The sequence below is a fragment of the Strix aluco genome, chromosome 18 (genome assembly GCF_031877795.1).
Source record: "Strix aluco isolate bStrAlu1 chromosome 18, bStrAlu1.hap1, whole genome shotgun sequence".
In the NCBI taxonomy this organism is placed as follows: Eukaryota; Metazoa; Chordata; class Aves; order Strigiformes; family Strigidae; genus Strix; species Strix aluco.
The window spans coordinates 2,204,874-2,230,582 of NC_133948.1; the positions used below are offsets into that span (position 1 = coordinate 2,204,874).

Sequence of the window (25,709 nt, forward strand, 5' to 3'; positions counted from 1 at the left end):
AGAGCAGTATATACAGACACCACACGACAATTTTAAACATCTTAGAGATTTTCAATACCAATCATTGCTGCTGTCTCTTACACAAATGCTCTAATTACTACAAAGTGGTATCTAACTTGCCATTTTGACCTTTTTGCTCCAAGATGAGTCCAGCTGACCACTAGTGGTTCTGGGAAAGGTGGTCCCTGGCCTGCAGGTCTCTCCTGGGCAATTATTCTCAAGCCAACTGCAATGCCCTGTGATGGCATCTCATCAGCATAGACACCGCAGGAGGCTTTAACCGCCCACAGACCACTCCTGAAGAACCGCCACTGGCCTGGCCTCAGGGAAACCATGGGTTAAACCTGTGTTGTGTGGGAGCAGCCATGGGGCTGGGGCAGCTCCACCACCACCCCAAGGCTGTCATCCATCGAGGCTCAGCCACAGCTTGTGTGAAGATGGCATTTGGGGGGCCACCACCACAATGGGTGCTACTGAAGGGGTGAGGGGTCCCACCACTGAGATGGGTGAGACTGAGGGGGCCCCACCACCAGGATGGAGGGTGCTGAGACGCCACCAGCCCTGGTCGTGGGCATCCTTCTGGCACCTCCTGCCCATCCTTCCCGTGCCATACCTGGAGCATCAGTGACATCTGCTGCTGTCTCTGGGCATCGGCACCGGACTCGCCACGCAGCCAGCTTCCACGGCTCAGCTCCATCCCCACGGGCCCTTTCTGGGTTCACGGAGGGTGTGGGTGTCCCCAGAAAGGAGAGGCCACCACCCACGTCCCCCTGGCCAGGGCTGGGGCATGGCCCCCAAGGAGCCACCGCCTGCTGCTGTTCCAGGGTCTCCTACAATCCCGGCGTGCCCTTCCCTGGAGCCTGCACCTCAGGATCTGCTGAAAATCAAGCCTAAAAATGCCAAAATTAAAAAAAAAAAAAAAAAAAAAAGAAAAAGGAGAAAAAAAAGCGTTTGGGCGGGGCAGCAGCCAGAGGGGTGTTTTCCTGCGGCGGCGCAACAGGAGCTGCAGCTACACGGGGCAACAACTCTTTCTCCCCCAGTGTGGGAACAAGGGCTGGGGCATGAAGAAGGGCACCAGGAGGTTCATTTCTCAGGGGGTGTGTTTGCTTTTCGAGGGGACACGTAGAAGCACCAGCACAAAGCAGCAGCAACCACCTCTGCACGTGCCGCCGTCTACCCCAGCAGCACGCACCCATCGTGTTTGCCCTCGCTGAGGCAAGGGGGAACCCATGGATGTCTTGCCTGTGCACGAAGGATTTTAACCCAGACTGTTCCCCAACACTCATATCATCCCTGTTACCCCAAAGGGTGCAGGAGAGCCAAGTCAAGCTCCGCAGAGCTGGGACCTTTCCCCCCAGAGAAGGGGCTTCACCCTGCCATCCCAAACTCCTCCTCAACCTCTTGAACCCAACGCAACTTTCCAGCACTGCCAGGCCCACCATAAATTCCCACAACCAGGACAACTGCCCACCCCTGCCAGCCCATGCGGGGGTTCGTATTGCCTCAGGGAATGAAAGAAGCCAGAAAACATCATGTTTTGTTGGTTTTTTTTCTTTTCCAATAGTCTCACTTTATTAGATACCACATCAAGAGAGGATGTTGTGCTGCATGCAGCGGAAGACTCGAGTAGTTCTAGTTCCTGTGTAACATTTTCTTTTTCTCTTAATAGTTGTAAACTGATATTTTGCTGTAAAATCACTGCATGCAAGTTTGAATGCAAACAGCAGAAGAGGCTTCTTTTTTTTTTTTTTTTTTTGCACCATTCCCAATCCATATGTGCATGCTTTATTTACAACGAAAATAAGTCATTCAGGGCAGAAATTACCATCAGAAAAACTGAGAAGAGGGCGGCAGAGACGAGGACTGTGGTTTGCACAATACCGCGAGGGGGATTGGCAAGTTGCACTTTATTTTTATGGGTGCAAAGACATAATTTGAGTATCATTTATCTGAAAGGAAAGCAGGCTGAGCAGAAAATGTCAATACAGGACATGGCTAAAGGCAACCTTAATTTAATTGTTCTGCACACACAAAGGAGGCTGGGCTGCTGCAGGTCTGGAATAAATTAAGGAATTGCCAAATTTTATTTATTTTTTTTTAAAGGTAGTTTCATCCCAGTGCCACATTTCCCCAGCACAGCTCTGAAACACACTGTGCCCAGCTGCTGCTCTGAGAGATATAGGCAAGGGCTGTGCAAAGGTTTGGGGCAGGTTCCTCACTCTGGAAGGGGTGACAGCAGCATCCTACACCTGAAAAACCTCGGCCCAGCAGGGTGAGGTTTCAGGCACGACTGCACAGGACACAGAAGGAAACAATCCGAAGGAACCAGGTCCTTTGAGTCTTGGTCCTGTGCAGAGCCCATGACGAGGGAAGCATGGCTTGGGCTTGCGAGAACATTGCCCTTACTGCTGCAGAGTCAACAAGTGCATGAACGGGAGGGGAAAGCCATTTTTGGAGTGTCCTGCCCCATTATACTCTGCCCGGAGCAGCTCCCAGCTCAGTAGCCAGGCTCCAGGCTGGGGTGATGGAAGAGCTGCCCCAGCTCGGGCTGAAGGGAACAGCGGATGCCCAACACTGGTTGGGTTGGCTTCCCCCATCCATGGTGCGAGCGTGTCTCTGGGTGGAAAGCTGGCTACAAGGAGCTGGCAGCACCCAGGCAGGGCTTGGACCCAGATGGCCTTGGACGTGCAAGCCTGGAGGGGGGGCTGGGGAAGGGCTGCTCTGCAGCAGCATCATCGCTTGGCACAGAGGGGTGAGCACCACGCAGCGACGGCGGCAGCGCTCAGCACCCAGCCCTCGCCTGCTGCGGGAAGCGCAGCCCTGCAGAGATGCTCCTTGCGAGGCAGCGCTCAGAGCAAAGTCTGCTGGGGGAGGGTGCGGGGGGGAAATTAAAAATAATCTAGAAGAAGAAAATAACCCATCCAATTCAAAAGAAAGAGCTCTGTGGTACAGCGGAATTGAGAACAAGCCACGCAACAGCGCGCCAGAGGACGACAGCAGCAGTTGCAGGGGAAGTCATGGGACGACAGCGTGACCCGAAGGGGCTGGGTTCAGGTTTCATACAACATGCGCAGTGTGCAGCTGACCGACAATATATTCCAGCAGTGCTTATTGTGCTGCTATCGATGGTGCTCTGCTTGAGGTTGTCCAGAGACAGCAAATGGTACCAAACCCGATCAGCATCAGTCTGAGAGCCCCTTGACTCTCCTGCTATCGAGAACAAATCAAACACCTCCAGGTGATCATTAAAGCGCAGGTTGAAGACAATGGTTCTTGTGCAGATTTGGAAAAAAAAAAAAAACAAACCAAAAAAACAACAAAAAAAACCAAACCACAAACCCAAAGTTTGGAAGACCTCTAACTGTCCCAGCCAATTTCAGTAGTTGTGGTATTTTAAAGCAATAATCCTTGCACACATCAGCTAGTTGGTGGGAAGTCTCTTCTCCCCCAGCTTCCCTTCTGCATGTGGTACAGCAAAGGGTCGACGATGGAAAGGGTAGTCGGAGGAGGGCCCAGGGCCTGCCCTCAGGGTTCAGACAGTCACTACTGCGCAGCTAGGACATGAAGAGGAGGTAGTCACAAGCTTGAAACACGGGTGGGCTCCTACAGCAACGGAGCGTGTGAGTTTCTCGGGGAAAGGGAACCGCACGTGGCAGCTGGAAACAAACACGAACCAACCCAAATCTCTGTTTCCCTGCGAGCACACAGTGGCTCCCTATTTCTTGTTATTGTTATTGGATTACTGGTGGATCTTCTCAGCAAAGGATGTACCACAATATTGCTCAAGTGTACCAGATCAGAACTAAAGCTCAAGCAGGACTCGCAGGATTACATCAGTGACACAGGCTTTAGCCTAATCACAACAACACAGATACCAGGCTACAGTTACGACCCACACCAAAGCCAAACAGCTTTTTCATTATTGCAACTGAGGTATCGATATCACACAAGCAGAATGGGTCGATGCTGTGACACCGGTGCTCAACCCCACTACGCCGGGCGAGAACACGGCCGGGCCGGTGGCCACAGGTCCCGCTGGGAGAGAAAGGAGCCACGAGCTGGTGGGGATGGGACGAGCCACGTGAGCGGAGGCTGGAGGAACACAGAGCATCACACACACACAACAGGAACGCTATCACGGCGTGCGTGAGACTAGTGAGAAAGAGGAACAGTCAGAGGGTAACTATTGCTTGACAAAATTACACACCAGGATAATTCGATGACACCCCCACCCCCCCCCCAAAAAAAAAAAAAAAAAAGGAAGAGAATATAAAAGATCTGGGTTAGTTTTCAGGTGGGAGGACACAGAGGATGCTTGGAGGAGGCAGGAGAGCGTCGCTGCCCTGGGACCAGAGGCGTGTAGCAAGGCATGACTGCACTGGAAGACGGACATCAGAGATCTACAGGGGCTTGGCAGAGGATGGGCCGTTCGGGGAGGTTCGGGCAGCGACTCCCTTTAATCACTGGCAACGTGGTTCTCATTTTGGAGGGTGTGCCAGCGTTCAATCTTCTTGTCCTTGTTCTTCAAACATTCATACCAGTGTTTTAAGCGCTCCCCCTTAGCCGTAATGCCAAGCTGACAGCCACCTGGAAGAAAGGGAGGAGAAGAGACATCCTATTCAGAGGTGATGCTGGTGGTCCAGGAAACTACTTCCATGGGGATAGAACCCATGTTTGTAGCGTTTTCTTCCATCTCCTGGATTTAAAATGTAGTAGAAACAACTAGAGCTGCTCTGCCTGCACAGAAGACCCCCTGGGATGCTGGAGATGGGGCAGTACAGTGGGTGCACTGTATGTGATGGCCTGATAGCAGCACCCAACCAACCTGCACGGTCTCACCTCAAAGCTCAGCCTGGGGTCCCTCACAGGGCAGGTGATCTACACACCCCTCCCATACAGCGAGCACTGTATCGGGCATCAAAACCACACCCCAGAGCACAGCCTTGCAGCTCACCGATGTAATCATTCGATTTTCCGATGTCATAATCCCATACAGAAATGTCCAGTGACTTCTTGGCCAGATCGCTGTGTTTTATATCATAGAAGAACTCCTGCAGAAGGATAACACCCACAATCACCCCACACGTCCCAGGAAAAACCACCCAGAAAACTCCAGTTAAGGAATTGCAAGTGATCTCTCTGTACAGCCTGAATTCAAAATCCAGTGAGATAATATTTCAAACACACTCATAAGGAGCAAACGCCCCTTCCCTGCAGCACCCCTCCTCCCAGGACCACAGCATGCTGCACAAACCCATAAGCTGAGCTCACCCCTTGTATCTAAGTGAGCACTTTGCAGGTGTCCCATCAAAGCAGCACCAGCCACAGGACTCCCCCGGGGATGCTCGTCCCACCCACACCCCTGCCCGCGGTGACACGGAATCGGCAGCACCGGCAGCAGGGAGGTTTTGGTGTGTATGGTGCTGCCCAGCACTGAACTGGTGAGATCTCCCATGGCAAAGTCCTTCCTAAAATATTCCTGGGTGCAGAGCGGGGAAAGGAGCCTGAGAGAGGAACCAAACCTTGGGGAGTTTGTCTTCTGTCTCCTCTGCATGACATAGTGATTAGCTAAATTGATTTAATAACATAAAAATACATCCATCCTTACCTCATTAAACTCAGGATTCAATGTTTTCTTCTTAATCTGTGTCTTGTGCTTGGCCTTTTTTCCCATGTCAGGTTTCAGCCAACTGGGGGCAACAGAAAACAGCTCAAAACTCTAGTGCAAGAACAGTGTGAGCTTATAAGCTTAAAAAGTGAGGTTTGGGGCTAGAAAAAAAACAACTGAAGATATTTATTTAAGGCAAAGAAATGGGTTAGCCACTCTCCCTTCCCACCTTCTAACATTATCTAAAATAAATGTAAAATGAGTAAAATCCTGATTATTCTTTTTTTTCCCCTTGGATGGCCAGATGAGACACGGGAAACCATAAAGACCTGCTTTGTACTGAGCGCTGAGCTCAGCAGAAACTTTTCTGGGGGAGCATCTCTTGCTCAGAGCAGCTGGGTCACGTTCAGAGGCCAGAGAGCAGCGAGCCCCCACACGCACTCTTGACGTCCTTCCAAACCATGCACCGGTCCCAAGGTTTTTTGCCCCAAGCCACTCTAAAAGAAATGGTTGTAGGTGTTTTACGGAGTAAAAACAGGTGAACTCTGCATTTCGCTGGGGAGGAACCTGCTGAGGCCGACAGCGGGGAGCAGCTAAAACAGTCAGGGAATATGGAAAATGAGCAGCCAGGTTTGTCGCCAGCAGACGAGGGCAATGGCACGGCTGGTCACCGAGCCTGGCCCCTGGAAAAGCCAGCCAAGAAAGTGTGAGCACATACAGAGATGGGGAGAAATAGGGGGGAAAAAAAAAAAAAAAAAAATAGCCCGTTAGTGTTTAATACCATGCAGACTAGTGTACTCAGGCAGGTAGGTTCACCTAGAGAATGTGGGAAAAATTAGGGCTCGGGCTTTGCAGCCTGACTGCAGACCCAGAACGAAATTGTAGAGTTGGCATTAATTAGATCGATGTTGGAAGTTGATTTACAAGCAGAAAGCCACCATCTTCTGTTTGTGGGAATGGAAAATATAAAAAAATAAGAGAGACTGAGAAGGAAAACTATTCAGTTCCACTCAGCTACAAAAAGATGTGCAAAATGTTCAACACAAGAGTTATTGAATGACTTTTAGGGAGAATACAGGTTTTTTTCCCTGAAGGCAAAGAGAAAACAGCAATGAAAACCCATCTGCAGCCGCAGCTGCGAGCAGGAATGACTACAGGGTCCTCTCTGTGTCACAGTTTATGAGGTTCGAGTTAAAACAATCTTATTCCCCCGTGTTCACAGGAGCCACCCGACAAGCGCCGCTCCCCCGTCGCCTGCCTCCGCAGCTGAGAGCGCCCACGGGCACGCTGCTCCACGCCGCGGCGAGGCATCACCAGCATGAACCGCAGCAAACGCTGCTGTCTGTGTTAATTAAGCTGATGGGTTTGCAGCAAAGACACGGCACGGGACAGGGAGAGCACGGCCATCTCTGGGCTCCCGCCACAACCAGCGCGCGGAGCTGCAAGCGGGGGCATGTGCTCCTTGTCACGCACGGAGGGACATCAAGCCCTCCCCACCCTGCAGGCATGGGGGGTCAAAGCCAAGGAGAAGGACCCCTTGTCCTCCAGCTCTGCACCTACAAGGTGGCTGTTGGGTCTGTGCGTTTGGGAACCTCCAGGGAGTGGATGGATCCAGGGCGGGGCTCAGCCTCACGGAGCTCCAGCCACAGCAGGGGCACTCGAGCAGAGCGTTACCACCTTGCACAGGCATCGCCGGTGGGCAGCTCAGTCCTGCGTGAGGTCTCAAGGTGCTTGGGAAACGCTCTCCTCTCTCCAGTGGTTTTGGAAGGAGCTCTCAGCCCATCAGCCACTGCCCAAGGATGGTGGGTGGCTCCATGACCACACATTATGGCTCTATGCCGGCCCCAGCCCCCACTTACAGTTTAACGAAAGGGTCTGAGTATCCGTTGGCATCCATGGCTGCTAAATGCACGCAGCGTACGATGCCGACGATCAGGCCGCCCTGCTGGGTGCTGTACATGAGGGACACGAGGATCTTCCCACGCTCTTCCACGTCCCCACCACGATCTACCTGCAAGGGGAAGCGACCAGAGATGGGGACACGGGGGCTGAGCGAGGGAAACGGTCAACTGCAGAGCAGATGAGACAAGATGGATACAGGGGAACCTTGTATCCCCATGAGGGGGGCTGGAAAAAAGGGGCTTCTACATGAGAGATGATGGGTGAAATGTGCATGGAGCATCTTGTCCTCCAAGGACTCTTACCTCTTCTTCGTACAGTGCCATCCCACGGGATGAGCCAGTCGTTCCAGCACGCTTCATCTTGGATGGGGAAGGGAAAAAGAGAGGCTGCCATGAGTGACCACAGCTGGGAGAGGGACCATCCTGTCGCAAAAACTCCCCCAGGAGCCCAGCCCAGCTCTCTCACTGGCCTCGCGAGTGGAAGGGGGCTCAAGTATGTTCATGTGCTCCATCAACCTTCACCTCAGCAGACTCAGCACCTCACCCACAACACTGGGGAGTAGAACTCAGGGATGGAGCAACCTGTCCTCTCCTCCACAGTGACATACATCAGCATAGGCTGGCAATGCCACCAGGGAGGTCCCCAGAGTCACTTCCCATGGATTCCCACCATGCTCTTATCTCCTGGCCTTGATGTGTCAAATCAGCCCAGACATGGGTGGGAATCCAACTCCTAAAGACACCAGTGAAGTCAGGCACCTACAGCTCTTGGCTGGTTCCACCTCCAAGCTCACCACTAACTCCCTCACATGCCATTTGTTAGCAACCTCAAAGAAATTTCACATAAACTCACTGGTATTACTCTCTCCAAGCAGATGTTGAAGTTCTTTTTCTGATTGGCTTTGAGCTTTTTCAAGGAAACTCTAGTTTCTCCAATAAACTCGTTGTGGCCAAATTTGTCTTCATCACACACGGAGATCCTGAAGGGAACAGGAAAGGTGAACGTCAACCAGACTGGAGCAGCAGTACCTGACTCAGAGCACAAAACCACTCCTGCAAGGGGGTGGACAAAGCAAAGCCCCACCAAAGCCTCCATCCCTCTGGCTCTCCTGACCAAAAGCAGTCAGAAAATTGAACTTCTGTTTTATGAGAAAAATCAACAGTTTAATACGTGCTCTGCAATGGGGCAAGAAATCAAAAGGTGGAGATTTCCTGTAGGAAGGAGATGCCAAAAATTTTTAGAGACATCTGAATGTTTTGCTGACACACAGTCAAATCATGCACAGATATATAAATCTCTATGCTGATCATAATAATAATAATTTAATATTAAATGTCAGGGTCAAAATGCCTTTCTTTCTCTTTTTAAAAGGAGAGGCAAAATCAGCACGTTCATATGAAGCATGGCGGTTTGGACCAAAAACTCTGCATTTCCAGGTGCCTTAAACTTTGCTGCCAGTGCCCTCCTGCGGAAGGCTGGTTCCCTGCGAGGAGACCCACAGTCCCCATCCCACCGCAACGCAGGATACCGCAGCTCCTCGGCTTGCCTGAGGGTTTTCCTTTGCATGTCCTCGTCTGTGATGCCGTGGTACACCAGGGTCTCATTCCACACGGGGTTACGGGTGTTGCGCAGTGTCTTCGTCCTCAGCTTATTTGACTACAGCATTGGCACAAAACACGGCAGAATTACACCCCTGAACTCCTCCCCACCTAAATTTCAGCTCCTGGCAGAGGAGTGTAAATTAGATGCTCCGTCACTTCTGGCTCACGAGAGGTGGTTAGGCTGGGCTCTGCAGGACGTCCCCACTGCCTGGGTGAGCCATCAACTCCAGGTGAGCATCACCGACCCAACAAGGTGGACCTTTAGGCAAGGTGGACCTTTAGGCAAGCACCGGGGACTCAGTTGCCCGCAGTGGCCAGGGCAGCCTTCACCACCCGGCTTTTTCCACTGTCTGGGGTCTACTCCCTCAAGGGCACTTGTACAAGAAAAAGTAGCACAGGGCAGGCTGTGCAGGGCTTGGATAACAGCTCTCGTGGTCTACAGGAGATGACAGCATGGGAAACGAGGAGCTCTGACACTCATTCACGTGTCTTTTACAAACAGACATGCAAAATAAAAAAATTAAAAGATCGGCGAACAAGGGAGCAATAGAAATCAAAGCAGTTCCCAAGATCATGGTGCCTTGATTTACTCTGCACAAGACCAGAAAGTCCCCGCACATAAAGTAAACCTGTAAATACCAATCCAATGGTTTTATTGTCAGTTTTTCCCCTTGTTTTACACTTATTTCCTCTGAACAAAATTCAGGTGCAGGAAAGAGCTTTGCAGCCCCCGAGCAAGGATCCAGCATCCCTTGGGCACCGGGCCAGTGGTGGTCATCCCTTCCTCAAAGGTTCCCCCCCCGAGATCAACTTAGCTGGGCTGGGGAGTGAGATTTCCAGGGTTTGCTTTGATAGAGGGAGTCAGAGTTTACTCTTCACAGATCTAATGAGAACATGCTGCACCTTCAAAGCAAACAGATCGTTCAAACTCTGGTAATAATGAGATTTTGTGTCAGGTGTTCTGCGATGCATTAACAGTGTCACCTCCTCTGGAGCTCCCCTCCATCCCTAAGCAGATCCCTGTCTGCAGGATAAGCTCTTCCTTGGGTACAAGAGAGCATCTGCAAGCATCATCACTTTTCAGAGATACCTCCTGGGTAAAATAGCAGCAGTTGAGCGACTGAGCAGAGAAATCAAGGGGAGGAAGTCTGACACAAGGAAGGGACCTCAGGGGCTTTGAGAAACCTCTGCTCCATCTCCAGCCCAAACCCAGGCAAAGCCTCACCTTGCTGGCTCCAGGCAAGAGGTGCAGTTTGACGTAGGGATCTGCCAGGCCATTTGAATCCATTGGTTTTAAGCCCTAAAAAATAATAAAGAAAACATGATGCATGACTCCCCCTTAAGCAGAGCCAGGGAAGAGAAAAAGCTATCCATGAAGCAACTCGGTAAAGAGAAAACATGTTCAGCAAGCCAAAAGCCTCATTCTCTGCCCTGAGAAGGTGTGGGTGCCACGACGTGCTGAAAAATAAGATCCACTCATGAAAAAGCCCCACAGAGCCAGCCAGGACCAGCAGTGCTAGGCTGGGTCTCCCAGGGAAGCAGCCTCTGCCAGTGGCCATGCTGCTTCCATCCCATCGCACCGGGGGAGCTGGGAGCTGCACGGACTTAAATCAGTGAAAGAAGGGGGGGAAAAAAAAAAGAAAAAAAGAGGGGACCACTTACTTTGGCCTTGATGAGGGTGCAGTGCAAGGAGCTGTTCTCCTGGTCGTAGAGCAGGCTGAACTCCAGCGCTCCCAGTGTAGCTGACAGCGAGAGAGAGGAGGAGGAGTTGGAAATAGCACTTCGTTAAAACCGCAGCCAATAACTGTGTTTAATCAGCCCTGATTAGTAATAATTAGAAAGATTTGTGGTTCAAATGTAAAAGCCATTTAATCCATGTGAGACTGCGCTGGCATCAGCCAAACTGCCACACACAAATCCAACCAGATTCACGAGCTCTGGATGTCAAAGCTTTACAGAGGTGGAACTGCCCAGGGAGGGCAGTTTGGGGCTTTTAAGCCAACTTTAGTATTTGCCAGGCAAAGGAGGATGTAACCCTAGGAACCCTTCTCAGGGCAATGCCCCCCCACGACTACCCTGAGGAGGTGTTTCAGGTCAGAGGGCTGACATCTCCTCCCCCCAAGGCTTGGGGCTCAGCATTTGGCCCCTGTTTTGACATGTTTGGAAACCAGCTCACGCTTGTGTTCATGGGCTCACCAGGAAAAGCTCACAGGGACAAAGAGTTTGCACAGAACCTCAGCTGGGTCCATCTGCTCCTATCTGAGCTCAATTTCCTGGCTCTTCCCATCCTGGGTGGGAACAGCCTGGACAGAAGAACTGCCCTGCTACAGATGCTCAACCTCACGCAGCAAATTCACAGAATCACAGAATCATTCAGGTTGGAAAAGACCCTTGGGATCATCGAGTCCAACCCTCAGCCCGACTCTACAAAGTTCTCCCCTACACCACATCCCCCAACAGCTCATCCAAACGACCCTTAAACACATCCAGGGATGGTGACTCCACACCCTCCCTGGGCAGCAAACAACTGAACACTGAGATCTCACAGTGTAAAGTGCTGAAGCCACCAAGACTTTCCTACAGACAGGTCTGGTGGTGTTTCTCGCAGCGAAGGATGCTCTGATGGAAAGAGGCAGCCGCCTTCAGGACTCAAATTTGGAAATGGGAAGGTTGTGTCAGCACAGAGCCTAAACCAGCCCTTGTCAGAGCTCCGTAATTTGGTGCAAAACTGACTGAAGATCCCACAAGCTGCGCTGAAGTGAGTGAGCAGGGACAGCCTGCGAGTCCCTTCCTGGGGGGAAACAGCATTCCTCAAGTCACAGTCCCGCAGCAACTACCTCCTCAAAATCCCAGATTTCCCAAAGAAACCGCTCCCTCCCCTCTGGCTGGGCGCCCCGGGTACATACTGCCTTCATCAGAGTCGTAGCTGTTGGCGTCCTCCTCCTCTTCCTCCTGGGGTGGCTGCCGCAGCGGGGCAGCAGGCGCCGGCGGGATGGCGGGGGGCTGTGAGAAGGCGGGGGGCTGTGGGAAGGTGGGGGGCTGCCGGGCTGGCCTCTCCTCTCTGGCAGGGGGCACGGTGTAGCCCCCTCCTCGCTCCTCCCTGGCAGCGGCACGGGCCAGCTCTGGGGGTCCCAGCGGTGGGCTCGCTGTGGGAGGGACCCCGTTAGCCCCCCCCAGTGCATTCTGCCCCCCAGCCCCTCGCAGGCAGCCACGTTTTACCTTGTCTTTCCGGGAACCAGCTGGCCGCCCCAGGACCCAGTCTCCCCGCTGCTGGTGGCACTGGGGACAGACGCAGCATTACCGGGGCATTTGTCTGGGTGATGCCCTCCATCCCTCCCCCACCCTAGCACTGGCACTGGCCCGAGCAGGGGGGGGGTCCCCACCCATGGCAGGGCATTGGGGTTTTCCCCCCCAGGGACTGAGCACCCTGGTTACATCCCCCTCATGTCCTACCTGGGGGTGCTGCTGGACTGGGACCAGGACTGGGGCCGGCAGTGGCTGGTGGGGGTGGCCGTGGGGCTTGCAGGGAGTTGGTCCTCTTCACGCCTGCAAAGAGAGGGGAGGATCAGGAATGGGGTTTCGGACCCCAGGGGGTCCCAGAGGAGGGGGGGTACAGCCAGAATCGGCCAGGGAGAGGCAGCTGGAGGCAGCAGAGAGGTGAGAGGTTTGGCTGATGGATGGAGGTGGCCGAGATAACGGCTCAGCCCCACACGCTTTTGGGGTCAGCGCTGCGGGGAGCGGGTGCAGCGCAGGCTGGAGCAGGGAACGTTTCACCAGGGGACCTCGTGCCGCACTGATCAGCCCGCAAAAAGAGGGAGATACAGGAGAGGTGGAACAAGGAGGATGGACATGGTTGTGACCAGGCGCCGGTCTGAGCTGGAAGGGGAACAAACCCATGAGCATCGCTGTGATGCCTGTCACACCCTCACATCTCCCTGCACGCCCGACCAGCAGCAATGCCCCAGGACCACCCCTGGGGTGCACTCACGTCCCGGGGTACCAGTGGGGCACGGGTGCACAAGGGTTACCCACCCAAACATGAATTAAAACACTGGCTCCCCCCAGGCAGCCCTGAACATCCCTCTCCAGCTATTACCCAACTATCCTGCCATTGAATATTCCTTTCTTCCCCAAGGAATTAAAGAGGATTTGGACATTTTCCAGCCATTTTTAGCTTCACCAATTAAATTTGCAAGCTCAGCTCCTAGATGAAAGTGGTCTCTGCAAGTGTCTTTCCCCTTCCGGAGGCACCTGGGGAGGATCTGGGCCCCGCCGAACGCTGTCAGCCATCCATTCCTATCACAGGCATTTACAATAGCTTGGAGCACATCAAATTTTCATGAAACAAGAAATGACAACCCCAGCCAGGCCCCCGCCAGCAAAGCACGGGCTCCCACAGGCAGGGCTGGCCCATGCCGGCTCCTTTGGGAACACCCTGCGGGGCACGTGCCTGCCCTGGCAGTGAGGTGGGGGCACAGCAGCATGAAAAATGCTTCTACTCAGGATCCCAACTTGGTTGCATTTCATCTCTGCTTAAAATTCGCCTGGTAAGCGCTGAGCCCACTTCTCTCTTCACTTACAGGTCTCGCATTGCGCATGGGGCTTCTCAAATTCATGTCCTTCCACCGGCCAGGAGATGCCCCTTTGCAGGGAGAAGCACAGCAGGATCCTGCCTCTCCTCCCTGCACGCTGGAGAAGGAACGGGGATCTGCCTCCACGCCTCCCAACACCCCCGGACCTCCCCATCAGCAAACCCCACGGAGCAGTGTAAAACATCAGACACGGGCGCTCTGCGATGCGAAATCCCTCAGCATCACATGGAGCGCAGACAACCCCTGTACAGCTCCTGGCTTCGTGCCCCCCAGCCCTCTCCCTCCAAGCACGCAGAAGCGTGCAGAAGCGTAGCTCTCACCAGGGCTCCTGCTGACCCCGCTCTCGGCAGCGTAGTCGCGGCTGTCGGCGTCCCCGCCAGCGTGCTCGCTGCCGCACGGGCCCGGCCTGCCCTCGGCCAGCCTGCGGCCGGGCACCGCGGAGCTCCCCTGGGCAGCCGCCGTCACGTCACTGCCTGCGGGGAGAGGGATAAAGGCAGCGGTGAGGCTCGCACCCCCACCACCCCTCCATCCCCAAAACTGGCTCGGAGAGGAGCCGCTTGGGTGATGCCCAGCCTGGGCATGAGCAGGAGGAGGAGGAGGAGGAAGAGGAGGATGGGTACGGCTGCTGCAGCATCAATCCCAGAGCACTGGGGACTGCGGCCATCCAGCATCCGTGGTTGGGAAAGCCCAAAGGACACTCCAAAGGACACGGCAAACCACAGGGACAACAGGAGATACGAGACCCCCATGGGAAAACAAGGCCAGAGGCATCCATCAATGGTCCTCAGCACCCATCAAACCCCTAATGACAATCCAGCTCCATGGTCCCTGGGACAGGGGGATCATATTTTCTTTTTCCTGATCATCTTCCATTTATTAGCGAGACAACGGTGACAGCTGCCTTTGCCTCTCGCTTCCATCCACCCAGCAGCGGCCGTCCCAGTGGATAACTCCCAGCCGCACGCACCGGGGTGCCAAGACCTCTTCGTGGTGATAAATTGCAACCCACAGATGTGATGGAAAAGGTCTCGGTGCTCACCTGGCTTGTGCCGGAGGCGCCAGGTATAAATCTTTGCTGTGACATAAATGGGATGTTTATCCTTGGCTGGGCTCTCAGGGTCACCGGGCACAAGGAGAAAGCGAAATGCAACAGATTGCAGGTGGGGGATAGGAGGGGGGGATAAAAGTGCCACGATGCTGGAGAGGATGGAGGAGGGGAAACGAGCATCCCCAACCAGGAGCCCCATGGTGCAGAAATAGCAATGCAATAAATAATTTTCCAAGGGAGCTTTAGGAAAATCATGGGCATGTCGTGAGCATGATGATCACCGGGAGGGAGCCGTGGAGCCTGACAAACCCTCCCCAACTGGCAGGCGAGCCGGTGGCTTAATAAAAGCAGCCTGTTGTGGGGCCGGGAAGCTTAACGGCACCAGCTACCATCACGATTAAATAGTCTTAATTAAGTGGTTTCCCCAACTGCTGCTGCGTGGGAAGATGAAGATCATCACTCAGCACAACCGGGCTGGGCACAGCCTTGCCAAGGCTCAGCCCGAGCCCCCTCACCAGAGCTGGGAGCTGGAGTATGGGCTGTGGCTGAGCCCGGGTCCCCCCTCCATGGGTACCCCAGCCCCAAGCTCACCCCACACCACCACCCAGATGTGCAGGATGCATCTCCATTGCAAGAGGTGCTACAGAGTGGAGGGAGCATGGCTGGGCACAAGGCTGTGGCACCCATGCTGCCCGCTGAGATGCTGCCTGCCCTCAGCCCTGCCCGCAGCTCCAAGCAGTTAAAACCAGCTGTTAAAACCTCCTGCACACCCACAGCCAGCTGGGCTATCGCTGTCACAACAGGCCTTGGGCTAAAGGAAGGGCGGGATGGAAGAGACTGCTCCGGGGGGGTTGTGTCCTCAGGCCCCTGCCACCTCCTCCACGCAGCTGAGGAAGGGGAGAGGAAGAGGAGGGTTTGCAGACACTGGGCTGCTCCCTGCCTGATCATTGCCCGGCTGGGAGCAGCAGATGCCAGAGGGAGGGGTGGGGGGTCAGGTCATCTCATCACCCTGGCGCTTTGATGCTGAACTCTGAAAATGGGGGCTATTATTCCAAATTAAGTCCCAGCAGTGCAGCTGGTTCAGAAGCCCAGACCCTGGCTTCCAGCAGCGCCAGCAGCAGAATCCAGGGGATGTGGGTCCAGAGCAGCACAGGGCATATATATATGAGGTTAGAAATTGGGGAGCCCTCGTGAGGAACATGGCTTCGCTCCTGTAAGCAGGAGGCACCAAATTGCTGTGGTGTAACGCAGCCCCCTCGGCCGGCGTCACTGTTAAACACAAGGCAGAGCCTCAGGGGGCTGTGAGTGCTGGAGGGGGCAAGGTATAAGCATAAAAAAGACTGTTTCATCCTCATTTTGCTCTGGTACCCACACACAGCCCAAGCCTGGGCACGTGGGGGACACCTGATGTGGCCAGCACAGAGCGGCTCGGCTGCTCCATCCCTCGCAGACATGCACAAGCCCCCCGCAAGCTTCCTAAAGTTTCCACAGGAGGTTTTCTAAGGACTGCCATTAAATAACCAGAGAAAAACACCTGCCAATCAGCAGCAGGAAACACCACCTACGGAGGCAATTCTGCTCAGCACTTTCAATCGCAGCGCTTCAGCCCAGGCGTGTGCAGTAGGTGGGGAAGCCCCAGAATAACTCGGTCCCTGCGCGGTGGGTGGCAGCAGCAAGGAGAGGTCCTGCCGCTGCAGCCTCCCGTGGGAAACCCTGCGGGAAAACACCGCCAGGAGAGCAGGGAGGGAGGGAGGGGGCTCAGCACAGGCAGCACCGAGGCAGCGGCACAGGGGAGGGTGCGGACGCCGGTGCTTACCATCGGAGTCCTGCTCGGCCGGGGGCCTAGCGTCCGCCTGGCCTTGGGGGCACAAACAGAGCGAGAAGCAGTGAAGCTGCAGCCCATCCACCCCGCCACCACCAACCCGGGACCTGCTGCTACTCTTTCCCCACGTTTCCTTTTTGTAGTCTTAATTTTTCTAGTCTTTCTGCATCACCATGTTCACACTCAGGCTCTGCCCGAACCCCTGGCCAGGCATCCCAGATCACAAAAATCACAGAATCATCTCAGTTGGAAAAGGCCTTGAAGCTCCTCCAGCCCAACAATGAACCTCACCCTGACCGTTCCCAACTCCACCAGATCCCTCAGCGCTGGATCAACCCGACTCTTCAACCCCTCCAGGGATGGGGACTCCCCCCCTGCCCTGGGCAGCCCATTCCAACGCCCAACAACCCCTTCTGCAAAGAAATCCTTCCTAAGAGCCAGTCTGACCCTGCCCTGGCGCAGCTTGAGGCCATTCCCTCTTGGCCTGGCGCTTGTTCCTTGGGTCAAGAGACTCATCCCCCCTCTCTGCACCCTCCTTTCAGGGAGTTGGAGAGGGCCATGAGGTCTCCCCTCAGCCTCCTCTTCTCCAGACTAAACCCCCCCAGTTCCCTCAGCCGCTCCCCATCAGACCTGTGCTCCAGACCCTGCACCAGCTCCGTTGCCCTTCTCTGGACACGCTCGAGTCATTCAACGGCCTTTTTGGAGTGAGGGGCCCAAAACTGAACCCAGTCATCGAGGTGCGGCCTCAATCCCCACCACCCAGGGCTGCTTGGCTTGAGGATGTCCCTGCAAATTCAGCCATCCTGACTAGGACAGCTCAGAGAAAGCCTCTGCAGGCAGGGAGGGCAGCGGGGTGATTTCTGCACCCTTAACAAAACAAGCAGCAGGTCCACGACTGCTCTGGCTGCTTTTCACTAGGGCTCGCCCTTGCAAACGATGGGGAGGAGACCCACCACCTCGCTGGCAGGACCCCTGCCCCTCGCAGTGAGGGAGGGGATCAGCACCTGCTACCACCTACCTCGGGTGGGCGCACGGGAGGGGAGTTTCGGGTCCTGGGTGGGCAGCTCTGATGGGCCGGGCTCGCTCGGAGGTTGGGGTCCCTTGTTCTTGCTGACAGGCATCGGCTGAGGCAGCACTTGCTTGGGCAAACCCTTGAAGAACCAGGCACCAGAGCGCTTCCACACCTGGGGGGTGCAGGCAGCGGGGTGGCACCCATGTCTCACGGGGATGCTGGGTGCAGACCTGGCAGTCTTCACCCCCCTGCATCACCAGGGTCCTCCTCCAGCAGACAACATGGAGGACATGCACCCCACTACCCCACAGCCTGTCCTGCTAATTAATTAACTCTTCAATCGGCACGCTGTGGGTGGCAGGGAACTGATCTCTGGCCACAACAGCCTCTTCAACCTCAAGATTTTGTTTTCAAGAAAACAAACAAACAAACAAAGGTATTTTACGTAGAAAACAGGATCATCCAGTAAGAACTAGACTTAAGTAGCTGGGGAAGGTTTAGTGGTGCTGGGGGACAGATGGGAGCACCCCCCAGTCTGGAACTGGTCCCATCTGAGGTCTGGGGTGGGGACAGTGCACAGGGTGAGCCCAAGGGCAGGGACCGCATCCCCACCCTGGTGCAAACCCCCGGGGTTACCCGGCTCACCTCCCGCTGCTCGCTGCAGATCTTGCAGAGCCAGATGGCGTGGGGCCGGCTGTTGGTGGTCTCCACCCCACACTTGGTGCAGACGTTCTGCAGAGAAAATACAGATGAAATCACAGATGATGCTGTGATAATAAAGCACCAGGTGGCAGCGGGGACACCAGGGCCACCGAAAGGTCCCACCGCACCAGCATCACCCCTCGGGAGCGTGAGGTTAACGAGAGCTGGTTAACGAAAGCTCTCCCGACACAAACATCGGCAATTACAGAAACCCCCAGGGATGTGCCCTCATGCCACGTGCAGAGGGATGCCGGGCGATCAAAACACGTGCCGAAAGATCGTGGTGCCCATTTTTGCATGGGGAGGCTGTGTGGGTGCGAGGGGGGCTGCCCCCGGCAACGGGGCGCGGGGAGATGCCTCACCTTCTTACAGTCCTCGCAGACGACGCAGGCGGAGCCCCGCGGCCCCAGCTGCTCCCCGCAGAGGATGCAGCGGTTCACCCCGTCCCCCAGCACGCTCCGGCGCATGTCCTCCAGCCGGGTCATGAGTCGCCTGGCAGAAAGGGGACAACAGGGGCTCTCAGGAAAAGCATCGTGTCGCCGGGATGTGGGGGTCCCGCTCCCAAGAGGCAGCTGCTGCCTTTGGTCCAGCCGCTCCTTTTCCTGGTGCGGCTTCCAGCAGAGCCTCTCCTCCTCCCGCTATGGGAATGCAACCAGGGGAAAAGACACATCCCAGGTGATGTGTCGGAGTATTATATTCCCCCATAGCTTTATATCACATGACTATTAACTTCCACTGACACTGCCAGAGAGCAGATACCAGCCCCAGCTCCCACATACACACACGTGCATAAAATCAATCCAAGTCAGCAGCTTTGCACAAAGCGGTTTGGTGTCACTGAAGCATTTTTTTCCCCCAAAACCTTTCCCCCCAGTCCCAGCAACTGCCCACAGAAGAGCAGCGAGAGGAGATCTTCGAAGAGCTCTGGTGGGAGGACTGAATGAATAATTAGTTGTCTCATTTTCTAAGAAAAAATTGGCATATAATTTACTTTATGGAAATTCTTAGCCCTTTGAGTAAAATGCAAAAAGCCCGCTGGAGAACAGGCTATAAAAACACATCTGTTTACTGCAAAGGTAAAAAACCTAAACAGTTAAGCAACTTCTCAAAAACACCAGCACTGGCAAAAGCAGTTTGCAAAGCAGGAGCAGGGGCGAGCTGCCTGCCGAGCACCCAAGAGCTGGCGGTGAGTTGTACGCTCAGTTAACCCAGAATCTTGGCCCTAAAAATAGCACTAAAGGGAAAAAGGATGCATTATTTATGCCATTCAGCGAGGAAGGAGAGGGAATGAAGAAAGGGAGGAGACCCAAGCCCACCGGCGAGAACAGCAGCCCCCCTCGCCGCGGGGCTGCCATCCGCTCCCGTGGCAGCCTGACCCAAATCTGACAAAGCCGCTAACCCGGTGTGCCATAAAACACACCCGACATTTAAAAGACATTTTCCCACATGTCTGACGACAGCTTCGGATTTATGGCAGCTCGGCTGCCAGCACCTCTGAATTGCTCATTGACAATATGAGAGCTCCCCTCTGCACAGGGTGCCTCTGCGGTTGGTCTTCAGCCGCTCGAAGGACGGCCGGCATCCCCTGGAAATGCAGCGGTGTTATTGTACATGGGTGCTTGGTAAAGGAACAGCAGCAAGTGGGGGAAAATAAACCATCGTGGAACATGCAACCTGTTACAGTTCATAAAATGCCCCATCGGAAACTCGCTGCAGTCAACGGGAGCATCTCGAAGCACTTCATCAGCCACTGAGTCAAGCCCAAAGCAGGGACGTGGCTCCGTGACTCAGCATGCATTATCCAACCAACGCCGCGTTATTACAACATCTCCTTTAGGTGGAAGACATCGGCCGGGCTAAAACCCACTGGAGAATTTCCCGGCTAAAACCCACTGGAGAACGTCCCACTCCTCCCCACGCCGGGGCTGAGCCGCCCAGGCTCGAGGGCTGCTGATGCGGAGGTGCCTCCTGACAGTTATTAATGAACCTGCAGCCCATCTCCAGCGAGGGGACAGGAAAGCTGGGCCGGGCAGCCAGAGGGGACAGACGGAGTCAGCAGCCGGGAAAAATCGCTATTTTTACAGCTACAGTGTCACCAGACAGCAGATGGGTGAGCTTACGAGTTCCTTCACTCTTCATTGCCTGAAGCGTCGGCGGTGACATGACCACGGGCTTTCTAAATAGAGCAATTCTGGTTCTCACCCTTTTGCTGAAAAATAACATCGGCAGACCGCAGCAAGGTGCTCCGATGACTTTCTGCTTCGCTCTTACCAGGGAAGCTATCTGCTAGCCTAACTCCCTGCTCCGGCATTATTCCTGAGAGATGTGGCTGTCTCTCCCTGCCCTTCAGCATCTCTTACTGCTTTGCAGATGATCCACAGGTGACTTCTTCCTACGGAATAAATCAGCTGCTGGAACCACCATCCGCCCTTGGTGCCTTCCCACGCTGCGTGGCCGATACACCCTGCTGCAATCACGGAGGGCCCAGTGATTTCAAGAGAGCTGCATCATCCCATAAACGCCCAGCCAGCAACGAGCAGCGTGCCAATTAAAACCTGGAAACTGGCTGTTCCCCAAACATTTCTTATTTAAATGAAATGAATCACACCATGGTTGTTCCCAGCCCACGTCCCACCACATGCAATGAAGGGTCCCCACGAAGAGCCCCCAACAGCAAATAACCAACAACATCCAGCTTCTGCCGCAGAACATTGCTCCCACCTCAACAGGGGAAATATTTTGGGGGCAAAACCTTTATTTTCATAGCAGAGGACGTGTACAAGCCCTGTATCTTCTGCAGTTTCCCCCCACTGTGCTGCAAGAGCTCTGCTCCAAGAGAAGCAGCTTCCAGTTTGAAATCTGCAAGCCCAAACAAACTTATTATAGAAACTAGAACAAATGGCACAATCAAAGGAGAAAAAAAAAAAAAAAGCCTTTGCATTTCAAAAGATTCATTATTTAGCTGCAAAATCTTTCCCAGTCTGTCATTTACCAGAAGCGGCTTCTTAAGAGGTTTTTTTTTTTTAAACCAGTGGAAGAGCTTCAGCAGTCAGTACACACCTGTGGCACCAGTTTCAAACAAAACACATTTGCCTAATTACAACATCCATTCAAGCCAGGGAAATTGGGCTGCTTTTCTGAATCAAACGCTGCTGTGAGAGGACTGTATAAAAAGTTAAAATTTAAGTCCTGGCATGAACCTGGCAGAAAGAGGGCAGGACCTGGGAAAGGGGGTATCGCACCGAGACCCATGGGCTGGGAAGCTCCTGATTAAGTTGATAACAAGGAGCGAAAAGCCCAAGTTTCTCTTCAATTCCATCCAGCACCACCCTACACGTGGGCCAGAGCCCCACGCACGCGCTGTTCTCCCACTGATAACCGGAGGGATGCCCTGCTCTTCCCAGGTAGCAGCCAGGAACAAGTTTTCTGCCTTCCCAAAAGCTTCTCTCTCCCCTAGACATCATTTGTTTCTCATTTTTACTGCACATAAAGTAGCCATGCAATCCATCACTCTCCCTTGCATGTCTCTAGGACTACAGCAACATCTTCCTTACCATTATGCCCATCCCTCTGGCCTCTGCAAGACTAACTTCAACGAGCGGGAAATATGCTTCAGATTGTTAAAATAGGGGGGAAAAAAAACCCAAGAGAGGAGTAATTGAGGCCGGTGGCAGGGAGCTGGCTAAGCCCAGCACCCAGCAGCATCGCCGCTCCTGGAGACAGCCCTGCGGAGAGGGAGAGCATCCGTCATCTGCCAAAGAAATACGTATTAGTCACTGATGGGAGCGAGATATGAGAACCAGGCGATATGCTGTATCTGAAATGCTTAACATGCACCTGAGATAACAGCAATAAACCAGTCCCCTGATAATGTAATACCTGCCTGGCCCCATAAATATGGTTTGGAAGAGAAAGGCGAGCAGCCCCAGGGCAGCGAGGGGTGGTGGGAGACCTCCCCTGCCGCCTCCTGCCCGCACCCAGGAGCCCCGGCGTGGGCAGGGGAAGAGCTCGTGTTCGCAGGAAGCCCCACAAACATCCCCCGTGGCTTCGGGCAGGCAGAGGGTCCCCCAGGGATGCAGCAAAGACTGCTCGCCGGGCTGAGGGACCATCCCGGGCTGGGCTGAATCTGGGATAGGATAGAAACTCGCCGTGCTCCGGCGTCAGCATTTGCTCCTGCTCTAGGAGCGGAGCGATCCAGAGAGGGACGGAGAGTCGCTGGCGTTAAGTGTTGATGATCTCGGGAAACAAGACTTAACAGCGGGGCAGGCACGCAAGAGTGTGTTGTGTTTAAATATTCATTTCCACTCTGCAGAAACGAATGGCTAAAGATGTGCCTAATGGGTTCTAAATCACATCAGGGAGGACGTTTAATGCAGCAGATGACAAATTGCTGCACGGGGGCAGGAGAAGGACCTGACCTGTGAGGAAGGACCTGATCCAGGGCACCGTGAGCCAGGTGCCCCCCAGCCCCATGCGGGAACGGACACAGCCACCACTTAGGTGGCAAAAAGAAATTCAACACAAAGGAGGTCACAAAGTGCCTCCAGAATTAAGCACTGACTTGCCTCCATGGGGAAATCATGTGCCTTAAAGGGCTGAATATTAAATTAAGGCTAATTTTAATGGTATAAAAGAGACAAGAAAAGAAGCCAAGCTACAGATTAAAGAAAACATAATTAAAATCAGGGTGAAAAATTAGAAGCAATTTTCTTCCCTGACAAGTGCACAGGTAACTAAAGGTAAAGCATCGTTTGAGCGTTCACAGGTCGACTTTCAGAGCTCATGAGCCCTCACTCTGGCAGGAAGGTGCCCAGGGAGGCTCGGGGGGTTCTTGCATTTCACAGTGTCCCGCTTCGTGCTAGTGCATCACTCCAGGTGCTTGCTGCCTCCTGTGATGCGTTACAGGAGGGCTGTAATTTTGCAGGTTCATCCCAGACTCAGAAATAAGAGAGCAGGGTGTTTTTTTTTTTTTAGTAAAAACCAAAACCCCACAAAAATTCAAGAAGCCTGTGAGCTGTCTTCTGGCCATGAATTAACCTCATCTCTTCTAGAAGCTGGCATCTCAGGAGACATTTCTGTCTGCCTCCAGCAACTACCCTGCCCTTCCCAGCCCCTATTTTTATTTTTGTGTTGTCTGAACACGAGGAAGAAAATATGAGACTGTGGCCCCCAGAGAGCATCTCTGCTGCTGGCCACCACAGTTAATGACTTAATCCCCTGTGACTTCAGCCATCTGCTCCAGCATTATGCACGTGTCATCCCAGCAATAAGCAGCCAAATTAAAATGCAATCCTGCTTGATAGCTGGTCCTCTCGGGGGAAAGGTGAGAGGCTGAGACCCTCGGGGAGACAGTCAAACCATCGCCCTTTCAGAGGGGACTGGAGGGAAGGGAATAGCTGCTCCCAGGCAGGGGCATGGCCGGATCCAGGAGCCATGTGTCATGTCACCCCTGGGAGAACCAGCCTCTGTGCCACAGGCGCTCTCCAGAAACAGCGATTTCTAACTTTGGATGGTTTAAGATATTTCCTTCGATGCCGAAAGCACGATGGACCTCATTAGGCAGCGGAGCAGACTTGGTGGGTTATTGATGGCACCCAATTATAGGTGCATAACAGAGCCAATTAGTGCCTGCAGGTGCTCCCACATCAGCAAGGAGGTACAGGCTCCTCACAGGCTGCAGCTGGAGCACCACCACCACACAGAGCTGCCCCAGGGACCCCCCGAGCACCAGCCCAGGCCATGAAGGGAGGGAGAAGGGATGAGAATAGATCCATCCCTGCCACAGATCTGCTTTGCCCTCCAGCTTTCAGCCCCTGTGCCTCTAAACTGGCCCAAAAAGATTATCCCAACCCCCAGGCAGTTGTAAAGTCCTTCATCAACTCACACTCAATGCGCTCTCACTGTATCACTGTTTAAGATCATTTCAGCTCCTGTTATCCTTCTCTATGCTACGAGACAACGACCCAGCCGAAAAAAACCCCCACACACCAAAGTGCCCCTGTCCTACAATCCTTATCAGCATCCAGATCACGTATCCCACAGGCCTCCATCCACCCCTGGTGCTAAAAATACTCTTTTGCTAGATTAATTTGAGCTGGGTTTGACACAAAGTCCAATTCCACAAACATCTCAGCAAGCAGCATTGATTTGTTCCCACCCTCCCGGCTGAGGTAAGGGGCTCGTGGGACGGTGGATGCGGGAGAGGGGACACGAGAGGGCAGGAGATGGAGGAGATGGATGGCACTAAATCAGGAAGGACTTCAAGGCATGAGGAGGTTCATTTGCAGCCAGCACCCAGCTGTAGACTTCATGATTGCTCAAATATTATACATAAAGCTCAAATGCAACCCCTCAAACACATCCACTTATTAAGACCAAATATTTACCGCATGTTCCCCCTTTGGAAGGCACGTTCAAGTAAGCTATTCCTTATATTAACCAAACCCAGGTTTTTAATGGATGTTCCTTTTTTTCCCCTGACAGGAATAGAAACTCCCAGAAAAAAATCGCTGAAAATCACGCTTTCCAGGGGTATCTCCCAAAAGCAGCTTGTGCAACCGAGGGACACTGTCACAACCGCTGCATCCCTGCCAGAGGCCAGCCTGGCAAACCCGGATTATTTTGTAATATAAGGAGCTATTCTGGATAACATCCGAGCAGCTCCTGAACGGGTGATTCTGTACGAGACTGATATAGACACTGTCCCATATTTCTGTAGCTGCACATCCTACAGCTCTTGTTGTGCAAGCCAACAAACACAAAGGAGCTGGCAAGGCTCCTGCTACGCCTACACGCAGGAGGCAAATCAGCTGCGACTGCACATCCGCCAGCCTTCCCCTGCTCTACTCTGAGTACGGCACGAAGTCCTCCGCCTGGCTTTTTCATGAATGAGGATGAGAAAACCTCCTCCAACTCGACTAACGAAGGTAAAAGGGAGAGTTTCTGCAGGTTTGCAAACAGCTGCAGGAATGCATGATGCAAAAAAAAAAAAAAAAAAATTAAAAAAAAAAAATCGCTCTCCCCCACTGCTAAAGTTGATTCAAGCATAACCCAGAGAGCATCACGTTTGAGAGTCATTCTTACTGGGCTGCAAACGGGCAAAGCTGGGAAAATGCTCTTTGTAAGCACTTTTGGGGAATGAATCACCACCATTCATAGCTACTTTCACCTGGTTTCTGCCAGAAAGCCGGGAGAGGAGAGCATTGCACATTGCAACGTGAGGCAATGCCAGCCGGGGAGCCCCCCCCAGCCCAGGGGAGCAGCACATCCATGGGGCACACGCTGAGCCCAGGCAGCGCCAACAGCTGCTGTCAAGGCAATACCTGCCTAAACTGTTCCCAGACTCGCTCCCAACAAAGCATTTCTAAAAACGAGTAAATAAATCCACCGCTTAAGAGGCCACGGGCTGCAGCCACCCTTCCG

At 53.6% G+C, this 25,709-nt stretch overlaps 1 protein-coding gene across 5 annotated transcripts in view; it reads right to left on the reverse strand.

Moving 5' to 3' along the window:
* Positions 1-1,535: 1,535 nt before the first annotated feature.
* Positions 1,536-25,709, reverse strand: part of RPH3A (rabphilin 3A) — a 35,944-nt gene continuing 11,770 nt past the window's right edge. For 2 of the 5 annotated variants that reach the window (XM_074844284.1, XM_074844285.1), the window contains exons 5-21: positions 18,650-18,779; positions 18,231-18,317; positions 17,592-17,757; positions 16,568-16,609; positions 14,024-14,176; positions 12,565-12,657; positions 12,331-12,390; positions 12,018-12,257; positions 10,774-10,853; positions 10,337-10,411; positions 9,057-9,166; positions 8,363-8,489; positions 7,813-7,869; positions 7,468-7,619; positions 5,609-5,690; positions 4,955-5,051; positions 1,536-4,587 (exon numbers count right to left, since the gene is read on the reverse strand). In XM_074844284.1, the coding sequence (XP_074700385.1) occupies positions 4,457-4,587; positions 4,955-5,051; positions 5,609-5,690; positions 7,468-7,619; positions 7,813-7,869; positions 8,363-8,489; positions 9,057-9,166; positions 10,337-10,411; positions 10,774-10,853; positions 12,018-12,257; positions 12,331-12,390; positions 12,565-12,657; positions 14,024-14,176; positions 16,568-16,609; positions 17,592-17,757; positions 18,231-18,317; positions 18,650-18,779 (1,882 nt within the window). In that variant the 3' untranslated portion in view covers positions 1,536-4,456. The remainder of the gene's footprint in view (positions 4,588-4,954; positions 5,052-5,608; positions 5,691-7,467; positions 7,620-7,812; positions 7,870-8,362; positions 8,490-9,056; positions 9,167-10,336; positions 10,412-10,773; positions 10,854-12,017; positions 12,258-12,330; positions 12,391-12,564; positions 12,658-14,023; positions 14,177-16,567; positions 16,610-17,591; positions 17,758-18,230; positions 18,318-18,649; positions 18,780-25,709) is intronic. The other 3 variants (XM_074844287.1, XM_074844286.1, XM_074844288.1) reach the window with 3 other exon arrangements.